The sequence below is a fragment of the Morone saxatilis genome, unplaced genomic scaffold, assembly GCF_004916995.1.
Source record: "Morone saxatilis isolate NCDOM2014 unplaced genomic scaffold, NCSU_SB_2.0 Contig18, whole genome shotgun sequence".
Lineage (NCBI taxonomy): Eukaryota > Metazoa > Chordata > Actinopteri > Moronidae > Morone > Morone saxatilis.
The window spans coordinates 139,640-151,790 of record NW_023339740.1 but is presented as its reverse complement, the minus strand read 5'-3'; the positions used below and the strand labels follow the sequence as shown (position 1 = coordinate 151,790).

The 12,151-nt window shown below is 42.5% G+C and overlaps 1 protein-coding gene across 1 annotated transcript in view; it reads left to right on the top strand.

The window, feature by feature from the left end:
* Nucleotides 1-12,151, top strand: part of plxnb1b (plexin b1b) — a 75,143-nt gene that overhangs the window by 25,546 nt on the left and 37,446 nt on the right. Inside the window, exons 3-5 of the mRNA XM_035661646.1 lie at nucleotides 4,049-4,137; nucleotides 6,320-7,490; nucleotides 12,095-12,151. Of these exons, the coding sequence (XP_035517539.1) occupies nucleotides 6,330-7,490; nucleotides 12,095-12,151 (1,218 nt within the window). The 5' untranslated portion in view covers nucleotides 4,049-4,137; nucleotides 6,320-6,329. The remainder of the gene's footprint in view (nucleotides 1-4,048; nucleotides 4,138-6,319; nucleotides 7,491-12,094) is intronic.

Here is a 12,151-nt window from a genome sequence, read left to right as displayed (position 1 = left end):
GTTCCTGCCAGCTTGGGTCCGGGATCCCTCTCGATACCTGTCCTCTGAACGTGGATGGTAGTCTGGGTTCAGAGAAGTGCGTTTTAGTCCACTATCTGTTCGTTCTGTGATCCTGGTCGGAGTTCAAGCTTTGGTTGAACATCTCCGCGTTGAATCTCGATCAGTTGGCGTGGGCCCGCTTCTTCAGTGGCCATCAGTTATTTGATGGAGCTTGAATGATCTTTGGTTACCGCTGGACTCTTTCAGGCAAGGGCAAGGAGAACAACGGTGGTTGTGAATTCGTATATATATCGCTAGAAGCGCATAACCATGTAGCCGTCATGCTGGGAATTTTAAGGAAGGTTCCAATTGTGCTATTTGAGTGTATAAGAATCTCATTATTAATGGACCCCCTATTGTGAATGCATCTGTAATCTACGCATGTTTAGTATTAATTTCCTGATATTCGAATGATTCTATTTTCCTGCTATTGGCTGATATTTACTACCGATAATATCGTGCTCTGTCAGTAAGTTATTAGATATAATATGTAACTATCATTTAAATATCTATGAACTCTGAGCTATGTTCTTACATAGTTGAGTTGTGTTTAATTATTCACATGTTTCCCTTGATGTTCAAACCAGAGAATCTGTCTTTTATTTGACGTTTGGTTTCAAGTGTTAGCTTGCTTTAACTTTCCAGGTAACAGGGTGTGTTGGACAGGTGTGGCATTCTCCTAGACTTACATGCTGTGCTAACCAGTGCTGCAGTGGTGTTGACATGAATTAAGGGAGAGGCTGGCATTTTTTTCTCACCGTGCTAAAAATGTCTGTCTCGAACAGGCCTTTAGAGCTAGGGTGTAGCGTTACACTCGAATTCACGATGACGATCGATCACATACACGGAACTTCGTCACTACAATAGTATGTCACGATATTTAGCCACGATACGACAAAATGAATCAAAGTGTGCTGTATTAAGATTAATTATTATAATTAGTTTCATTTTATTGAAACGGTGCCAAAATTGTGCTTACAAGCCTTTTGAAAAGTAAATAAGTGCCGATTACAAATGAAACAATAGGAGGCTTTTTTTTCTACTGGTATGTTACCTGTAGTGCTTGCATTTTGTTGCATTTTAGTTAATTGTTTGATTATATTTTATGTAGCCTTTTATTTATTTTTTTATTTTATGTTAGTTTATTTTATCTTAACCTGTCTTAGCTTTCCCACTTTGTATTGCCAAACTGTTGACTAGTATTTCCCTCAGGATATAAGCTTTCTTGAGATTCTTGAATCTTGGTTAAAAAAGTGCAGCAAAAGTGGCTGTTCTGAACAGATTCTCTTGGACGCCTTTTTTGGCTTGACAGACATATGAGGTAGCGTTAGCCCCAGGTAAGTAAACATAGTACATGGCTTCTCAACGCATTTAGTCACTAGAAACATTGTAAAATTTACTTAAATGTCCGTCTTGCGAGTAAGTTTAAGGCCAGGGAAGAAGAGACGTCGGCGTCTGTGTAAGGGGATTCTAGGGGTAACGCTTTGCTTAGAAATGCTCTTAGAGCGACATAGCGGCTGTTGACCTAATCGGCTTCCTGCAAAGCGCACACGGGGGAACGGGCAGGTGAGCAACAGTGCAGGCGGAACGCACGGGGGATTTGAATTGGGCTTAAATGTTGTTACTCGAGTGGCTGAAAAATCGATACTTTCTGGGGAAACAAAATATCGATATATATCGCAGGATCGATAAAATTGCTCAGCCCTACTTAGAACACATTTGTTTTTAGCATATCCCAGGTGATAAGAATCCCTTTGCGTTGAGCAAAGTGTCAGCAACCTTCCAGGAGAACTACATTGCAGTTTGTTGATGGACATAATGCTTTTATGTTTGGAAAAAACATTGTGTTGACTACTGACAAGGATGCGTAGCATAATAAAGTGAATTTGTGGAACTTGCATTCAGCTTTTTCATCAGGAGTTATAAAGTGTCACTTATCTTGAAATGTGTCCTGACCATGGTCCTTATTTCACATGCCTTCTTATATATCAAGTTTTATTTGTCAAACTGTCCAGTGTATTTTGTTGGAATACACACTATATCCTATCATATGAACTGAGTTAAGTTACTATTTCTGCAGCAAGTGCTGGAACACATTGGAGTCCATTACCTAGAAGTAAAGATAAAGCAATTACAGGCAAACATTTCCTCTCTCTCTTCTCATCATTCTCACTGATACCTTTTGGCTTGCTGAAGTCACCCCCCCATTTAAAAGACTTCCACTCTGAGGCGAAATGTGATTTTTAACGTGTGAGGATTGAATCAAAGTCCATTCTCTTGTTCTCATGTGTCTCAAACTCTGAATGAAGTTGAGTCTGATTGGATTATTCACTGCAGGAAAGGGAAACCTCTTCCAAATGAGGTTGTCCCGGAGTGAAGGCAGCCCAGTTTACTGTAGTTTTTGGCTATTTACTTTGCAGCTTTCAGCAAATTAAGATAGGTGAGGACCTGAATTGCCTGTTACTCTTGGATAAATGGAGTGACAGGCTGCAAAATTTTGAGAGTTATTGGAGACGACAACCCTGTGCTCAAATCGGACACTGTCACCCATGATGGAGTAATATACATCAAGCTTGCAGACGCCGTTGGCTAGAGGAGGAAACAGGAGAAGTGCTGTATTTGTTGAACTAGTGTTTCTACGAGTTAACATGCCAGTCATTCCTGCCTGTGCTCCGTTAGGCTCCGGACCGCTGCTTTCTCAGGATTATCTGCACAGGGCTGTAAAGCGCTTTTTCCACCAGAGAGTCGTGACATGCTGACTGCAGAGTTCAGGCTCTTTAGCCTCAGAGTTGCAGCTTTGAACCAAGTATTGAAAACTGGCTCTCCCCACCCCCAGGGGTCAAAGGACAAAGTCTGTCTTTTGGTTTAGATCTGATGATTCGGGGTCAGTCACAGAGGCATCAGTCAGTCTGTTTGACCCCTGTGCCTCTGCTTGTGTTGGAACTGATGATAGTTCTACATGAGCATGCCATCAAGTGGAAAAAAACATTTGCAGGGAATTTCCTGTCGAGGAGTTTTAGAATTAAATTGCATTTGGTTAAAATTATATCGATAACAATGATCATAATTATTGTGCTCTAGTAGTTTTTTTTTGTGTCCTTTCTTTCCGTCTTTGGCCTGTTGCCAGGCCTTTACCCTCATTCCCACACACAGGAGATTGCCACCAACAAAGCAAGCTTTCTAGTGCTCCTACTGTGGCAGGGAAAGAGGTGTGTGTGTGTGTGTACACTGTATGAGGATAGGCCGGTTCAGTGAGGTGAATAGTGTCTTTTTCAGTCTGTCTTCGTCTTTTTTTTCCAACCTTCCCTTTGGATAAGCCCACTGGAGATCCGCCTAAACCCGTAAGAGATAATCCTGCTTCTTTGCCAGTGATGGAGTGTTGGGAGGCGATGGAGGAGGAGAGGTGGATAGAAAGAGGAGGGAGATATTGAGCAGGAAAGAGGAGGATATACTGTATATGGAATTCAAAGGAGAATTGAGTGTAATTTAGCAGTCATAACCAGAAGAGACATTGCAGTATTTCTCAAAGTAAGCGTGAAACCAGAGATTCAGGTGCCCAAACAAGGGAACGCTATCCCTCTCAAGGTTCTCATGCCATCTTCTTTTACCTCACAGCAGCTTGTTTTTCTGGCAGGGACTGTGAAACCAAAGGGTTTTGTACCTTGTATCCTAGCAATGAGGGAGGATTGTATAGTGGGGCAGAGTGTGTGTGGCACTGAAAGCCCTCTTGGACTGACACTACTTGACTTGGCCTCTGCTGAGGGCTTTTTTACTCCCAAAAACGGATGTAACCAGTCAGACACAGGTCTGACAGGAATTTCAATGGGTATGAGCTTCCCACGACTTTTAATGGACTGCAGTGATGCCAAAAAATACAAGTTGTGAGAGCGTGTTGTTGGTCTGCAGTAATGTCTTTTAGGCTGAGGTTTGTCATCTCTGCATTTGCTGCCATAAATCACTCAGGTGTCTTAGTGTACTGATGTATCTCCTTTTTCCTTTTGTGTTGCAGGTTGTGTCCAGGAGGATGTGCTTTTAAACCCGAGCTGCTGGGAGGTCAAGAGGTGACATGCCTCTGTGAAACACCACTGGAAACAAATGGTGAGGATGTCACAATTTATTATGCTGAAGGAGTCCTCCTGAGGTTGTTTACACTGCTGAATGATTCTTAGTATAGTCATTGATTAAAATAGAAGTGATTAATGTTTTATTATCTAACAATAGTTTTATTAGTTGTCCTGATATGGTTATCTGCAGAAAAATCAGACTTCTTTGCACTCTCTTTTACTTAACATAATAGGTTGTGGGATCAGTTTGCTTGGCCCATATACTATTATATTACAGTGTACTATAGGAACTGAACTGCATATCTATGGTTTTCCAACTGGGGTCAGGGACTGACAGGGGGACCCTGAGTTGATTGTAGAGTGTGACCAACAAAACGAGGAAGGGAATATTTTTACTCTTATCCCATTTGGCAGAAAAGAAAGAGAGGATTGGCCATTTTCATTGTAATTTATAGTGATCCTAAACCACAGTGAACCTAAAAATAAAAAAAATACTCAGAGAGGATTCCTTAAGACATAATCTATCGTGGGGGTCCTTAAGATGAAAAAGTTTTGGAACCCCTGCCCGATACAGGTCCTCTTTGGGTTTTCCACTGGTCTTTGTGCGGCTTCTAAAGCTGGATTCCCCAGCCATGAGTTTTTTGTTTTTACTGTCAACATTGTTACAAACGTTGAGTTTTATATATCACAGGTAAGGGCGTTTATCTGTCCTACTTGCGCTGAAGCTTGTATTTTACTTAGTGCTGGGATTAAACCAGACGTTATCAGCCGGATAACGTCCTGATTGACAGACGTTGGGTGTCGAGGGTCAGAAATGCTTGTTTCATCCCTGACAAACAGATGAATGTGTCAATTTTTTTTGCCATATCTCGCCTAGTTTGACTGTTTCTGCAATGTGGTGTTGTATGTTGTTGACGTACAAGAGTACAGGGCAGTTTTCTGATGTTGTCGATGCTGGCATGTAAACAGAGTCAGTCTCCTGGCTCTTGCTTTCCATTCACCAATGAACATGAAAAACCAAAAGTTATCATTGGTCCAGCGTGTAGTCTACCATGTCTCTCAGCCATGTCACAGCAAGAGTTCATGACCCTATGGCTGCCTAATGACACATAGACACAGTGGCTCCAGCAGAGAGGGCTCTGATCACAGCATTAGCTAGCTTTTTGCAACAGTTAAAGGAATACAGCAATGCAGATAAAATAGCTTATCGGGCATCACATACTGATAACCTAGTTTAAACACCTCACAGTAATGCATCTCATCACTTTCTTGTAGCCTGGGATGTTAGAAAATATAGAAAAATACAGTATTTTGTTTTGTAATATTGTATCAATTCTGAAGAACTTGATTTATGTGTTTAAATCCCCAACAGGTAGATACCAGTGTTGTAAATGTAAATGGAGGGCTGTTATGTTGCATGCTACAGGGACTGTGACAATTAGAAATACAGATCCCACTATTTTGGTTACATACAAAAGTAAACTTTTTTTTAATTCAGATTTTATGCATATGGTGTGCCACTTTTAGAAATTAGAAATTAGACTTTTTTTTTAATATCAATATATCGCCTTGCTTAGAGTATTGTAATATATTAAATTATAACCCCTGTATTGTGATACAGCCCTACTGGTAACAAATGTTCTGTGGCCTGGTACTGGTCTGCTCCATGCTTGGGAATCAGTTTTAATAATTTACTTGAAATGGTCTGAATTAAAAACTGTATTAGAATCCATTTCACCATCTCTGCTATGGTATGTACAGTGCAGACAATAAACTATATATATACATAAAAAAAGGGGCGGCTGTAGCTCAGAGGCAGAGTGGGTCGTCCACTAATCGTAAGGTTGTTGGTTCGATCCCGGCTCCTCCTGCCCACATGTGTCGAGTATTCCTTGGAGCAAGATACTGACCCCGAAATTGCTCCCTGATGGCATAGCGATCGGGTGTGAATGTGTATGAAACTGATTGAGTTTCGTGTTCGAGTGGCAGCTTTGCCATCACTGGACGTGAATGTGTGTGATGAAAGGGTGAATGTGGCACGTAGTGTGAAAAGCGCTTTGAGTGGTCGGGAAGACTAGAAAGGGCGGGCTGATACAAGTACAGGTCCATTTACCATTTACCAAGAATAATGAATTTATTTATTATTTATAAAAAAACCCTGTTCTACTGAATATAGACATACTTTCTAACAACCTGTCCTGTCTTCTTTCCCTCAGCTCTGCTACCATGCCTCCGGGGATGGTGCGTCGTCTTTCAGTGTTAGCAGTCCAAACACTGCTGTCTCTCCTGCTGCTAGCCATTGGCTGGCCCTTCCCCTCATTACTTAGGGGTGTTGTCCAAGCATCACACTCCTTCCCCCCGAGTCTTTATCCCACCTTTGTCCGGAATGACACTCTGTTCGAGCACTTGGCCCTGCATCCTGACCCCAGTGTGAGTCGGGTCTATGTCGGGGCCCGGGATCACCTGTTCCAGCTGGATCGATTCCTCCAACCTGAACTCCAGGATGACACTGGACCTGTCACAGACAGCCGGGAGTGCTTACCTCCTGTAACTGAGAGCAACTGCCCTCAGGCTAAGGCCACCAGCAACCACAACAAGCTCCTGCTGGTCGACCCTTATTCAATGGAGCTTATTACCTGCGGGAGCGTCAACCAAGGAATTTGCCAGAAACGTAGTCTGGATTCTGTGAATGTGGTACTCTTCTCCACAGAGAGGCCAGTGGATACTCAATATGTCGCAGCTAACCACCCCAATGTTAGCACGGTGGGACTCGTGGTTCGCTCTCATCCTGACAGGCAGCCAGTACTGTTTGTGGGGCGGGGTTACACCAGCAGCCACCCACCTATTTCCACACGAAACCTTGCACAGGACCCCGTCTTTTCTTATGAGGAGACTGCCAAGTTGGCTGTGGCTGGCCGTCTCTCAGAATACGACCATCATTTTGTTGCATCTTTCGCCCACCGTCAGCATGTATACTTCCTCTTCTACCGGCGGGATCTAAAGTCACAGTCACGCGAGTATCGCACCTACATCTCTCGTGTTTGTTTGGATGATCAGGCCTATTACTCCTACGTGGAAGTACCCTTGACATGCCGTTCCAGGGCAGGAAAAATCTACAACCTCTTGCAAGCTGTCCAGCTTGGGCTCACCAAGGATGGTGTGGTGACCCAAGGCTCAGAAACTCTTCTTGGTGTCTTCTCCACTCGTTTGGCTTCATCGACTCGGCCCAGCGAGGACTCGGCCCTCTGCATGTTTAACCTTGAAGATGTGGACCGCAGGATTAACTCCACCAGAGACCTGTGCTACACTCAGATGGGTAAAGAGGCAGGAGTGGAGGCAGCGTACATCGAGTACGAAGTCAAATCCAACTGTGCCAACCTGCCAGAGGTGAGTTCAACAGACTGATTCCTTATTTCTGTGCTTACCTGTCATACATTTATCAGGGCTGTCACTAGTATAATTAGTACTACTATGATTGGTTCAAATCTATTAGAATGCAACCCACGTAGCCTATCATAAACTATGCCATGGTAACTTAACTGTAAGGCAGTTCCACCTTTAAAAAGCAGCAAATGGCTTCAGCTTTTGGAGGTCCAAAGTACACTGGAACAAACTTTATTGAATGACTAATATTTCAACCCCAGATGTGTCTTCATCAGAGTCAAACTGAGCAGAGTCCCACATTTTCTTAAATAACCTCCTGAAATTAGAGACTCATGCAGCACAGACTGAAAATAAAGAGAGAGGACAAAAAACATCTATTAAAAACATTTCATGAGTAAGAAAGTATGAATGTAAATGTATTTAAACTTAACTGTTGTGACACGCCCCCTTCATATACTGCCCATTTTGGCTAAATTATCAACGGTTCTTCTGCCGATGGTGTCAAAGCCAAAATGCTTCCACTCATTGCTTCTCAGATCCTTTGGTATCATGATTTCAGGCTTTCCCCAGGAAATTGTTTTGTAGAGGTGGTTAGGCACTCAGATCCTGACACGCTGTATTTGTGATTAATTTAGCAACCTTTTAGAGTCGCAACCCCTAAGAAAAATCAGGTTGGTGTTTGCGACCCCCCTCCTGTGTAACACAACATATGAAAGCAAACAAACTCACACAAAAAGACCGTTGCTTTGCCCACAGATAGAACAACTGATTCATTCTTTTAGATTTATTGAAGTAACGGCACCTTCAAAGTCAAGAGTGAACATGTCTGCTTAGGACATTATCATATTACTGATGTAACTGGGCCTGTTAACATGTATAAAAACAGTGTATATAGCCTATAGTATACTGTGAGTTCTTGTCTCCTGTGTTGAATGTCATTGTAGGGATGACATTGCTATGAGCTGCTTCCTGTCTCTCATTCCACGCTGCTGGCCACAATATGTTATTTTATTTCATTCTCCACCACCATTTGTCGACCCCCAAAAATGATCTCGCGACCCCCAGTTTGAGAACCACTGACCTAAACAATAGCCCCACTCATTGAATATATATATATATATATATATATAGAAGTTTCTAGTCTCTCAATGCTTCGCTCATTATAGACTGACAACTTACTCTCAGCTTTGCTAAAACTGGGTAGAAACAGTTTAAAGAGTTTAAATAAAAGTATTTAGGACAGTGACATCTTCAGCATGCAGAAGTTGTGTGCTTGTAAACCCTGTCTTACCATATAACATTGCTTGGAACATCCATTTTCATTGTTTTAAAAAGCTCTCTCCTTGTTACAAAGCCATTCTCTATATCTCCAGTTTGTTTCACTGTAAAGGAGAATGGAGGAGAGCATTGTTTCAAGGTGTGTCCTTGAAATAAGATGCTAAGATGTTCTGGTATTGCCAGATTTAGCAATTGCAATTTAACTGTTTTTGTTTCAGGTTAGCTGGCCCACATCTACAATCAAACACTGCAGAAATATTATTTTAGATTATCCATTCGATGTTGCTTGCTAGTTTTGTCCATATTGCATTAGTGAACAACAATACGCTAGCTTATTGACACCGCATCAGGACATGCAGTGGGTCAGAATGACTTCCCCCGCTGTAGCACAAGACACAGCATGTTGTGCTTATAGGCTTTTTAATTCAGAAAAATCATAAATATTAATATTCGTTAAATATTAATGAATAGTAGTTTGAATTTTCAATACAAACTGACAACCCTAATAGTTTTCATGTCTAGTCTGTGTTTCTGATCCTGAATCATTCCCCTGCCCTCAGTAACTACCCCTCACCTGAGATTTACTTGTGTGAGGCACTTACAGTCACTTTCTCCAGTGTAACCGCACAGTGGGCAACATACTGAACCCGATAGCAGTTACTCCGCTCCACTCCCATGTGTCAGTGTGTGTAATTGTATGTTTGTGTGTCATGCTAAGAATGAATGCCTATAAGAATAAGAAGAATAAAAATGGCCTTGTATTGTAAGAGAGTGTTTCCTTCTCCCCCTCAGTGTTTTATATTGGAGTATGTTTTCTTTTTACATAAGGCAGACACTGTGAACAAGTCACTAAATAACGCAGTATATTTGACATTCTCCTCCTTGTTTTCATTGTTCTGTTTACAGAAGAACATGCTCTCCAATTTTCTTTCTTTTTAGAGGAGTATTTTTCCTTTGATGACTATACTGAATAAAGGCTTTCATCTGCCAAAGCTGGTGCCATGAATCTGAAGCTGTCCAGGGCCGTCCTACTCCAGCAAAGTGACCTTTGTATGAGATGAAATTAGATTTGATATTTTTTGTAATAGGCAGATGTAATGCTGTGGAGGAGGGATTGAATTAGATTGGCTCTCTCATAACACCATATCTGGAAAGCCTAACTTTATGTGGTGTATTCATGTGTGTGTGTTTGGATGGACATTCTGGGGCTATCCTCCTCCATTATCACTTCCTCCTGTGTTGAGGACGCAGAGCAGCACCGACCCCTCAACCTGTGCAGACGCGTACAACAGATTGGCTCGAGGGGAGACGGCAGCGCGGGCAGTGTAATTTAATAGAATTGCTGGTCAGGGAGAGATCGATCTGCGGCATTAGCTGTACTTAGTGGGGTGGGGTTGGGGGGTAATGTTTAACAAGGCCTGACAAGGACTGGATAAAGAAACACCAGGCAGACACAAAGCTCTGAAGGAGAAAAAGAATAAGATGTTAAGGGATAGAGATGCACAGGGGAGCAGAAGAAAAATGAAAGAAGAGGGAACATTTAGGGTGCGAGTCGGTGGGACATATATGAATATTTGCCTTTGTGAAGTGAAGGTTCAAAAAAAAAGGCGGAGCCAAAGCACACCATATGGCTAGAAGGGGACAGTGATGAGAAATTTAGAGCTGAAAAGAGATTTACAGTGTCATCAAGATGTCAAATCTCAATTAGATCCCTGTACACAAACAGCACCAAAGCAGCTTCATCCCTGTTCAGTCTTTGCCAGGACAGTCCATCTGCACCAGGGACGGACTCTCACGCAAGCTCTAAGCTCTGGGGAACGCGCTTTGTTATTGACTTTAGGACTATCAGGACTTCTACTGAACATTAGGAGCCGAAATTAAACTTTTGCCATCTCTTCTCTCACTCCCACATGGTTATTAGTGCCCTCAGTGTTTACGGCTAAATGTCCAGATGATTGCAGCCCGCCCAGCGCTCTGCAGCCTGTGTCATTACGGTGTAATCATCCACTATGGGCATCCATGGGCCAGGGCAGTCAGTGACACACCAGCCTTTAAGCTTCCAGGCCTTGTTCCTAGATTGGACGTCATAACTTCATAACTATTTCAGGAGTCATAATGTCGTTTGGGGCTATTCTTAGCACGCAGTCACCCCTGCTTGTTTTCCTCTAATGGTTGGGTTCTCATGATGTGGACAAAACAGGCAGTCTAAACTCTTCTTCACTCCCCATGGTTAACTTAATCAATACTCACTGAGGCCTATATATAGCTGTTTGGACACTCTATAGTTAAGTTATTACAACCAAGTTAAAAGCTGGCAGCCGTGGGGAAGTATGTATGTGATGGAAGTTCAGCAATGCTGGTATATCAGCAATCTCTGTTTTGTAATAGCAGGTCGAATAAGGAGTCCATTCATAACAACACACCAGCCAACTGCATGCAATCCATCAAAACAAGAAGTCCAGGCAGAGCTCTCAGGTTCATTGCCTCTACTTCCTATTGTTAAGACTACCAATGATGAAGCAATGACCCCGCTTTCAAACCTTCTCATACAAAAAACAACAACCGTGCAGCCAGAGCAAAGACTCCCCACTGCCAGACTGGAAGAAAAAACAAATAACCCATAAACTTTAAAGCACAGAGTGTAGAAGTCGCTGGAATCCAGTGATAGCTTGTTCTCGAACCCCAACTCCTCAACAATAAATCCTGCTGGGATTTTACTTCTTACCACACTAGGAACACTACTGCTTTATTTTTGGTAACTGGCTTACTTGCTGAGAAATGAATAACAAATTTAACTTTTTATGCCTCCATGCGTCCTTCTCATGCTTGTGAACACGATATCTTTAGGGAATTTCTTCAGATATGCACGTGTGTACTTGGACTCAAGGATGAACTGATTAGAATTTGGTTTTGGCCATCACTCAAGAATTGATGCGGCAATTATGATAGAATGTCACAAAGATGTTTAATGGGATACAACAATAGCCCAATTTGCATGGGACTAGTATTACCAGTGGACCCAAATGACCCCCTCATTTCAGACCTACCTGTTGGTTTGTGATGTTGGAGAGCCTTTCTGTGTTGCTGCACCTGTTAACTAAAGCCTTTCTAACTGTGCCGTTCTGGACAGACATGGATATAAACTGCAGCTTGACCGGTTGTCAGAGGCATACAACTGCGGGGCGGTAATTCTAGTAGCACAAAACAAGCAGTATACTTTATATTTCACATGCAGTATATGGTGTGTGTTATTTATTTTTTGGACCCAACCTGCTTGTTACCTGAACATGACACGCACTGACTGTCTTCTGCTGTGTCCCCACTATTAGAACACTCTGGACGCCTACCCCTGCGGCTCTGATCACACCCCCAGCCCAATGGCCAGC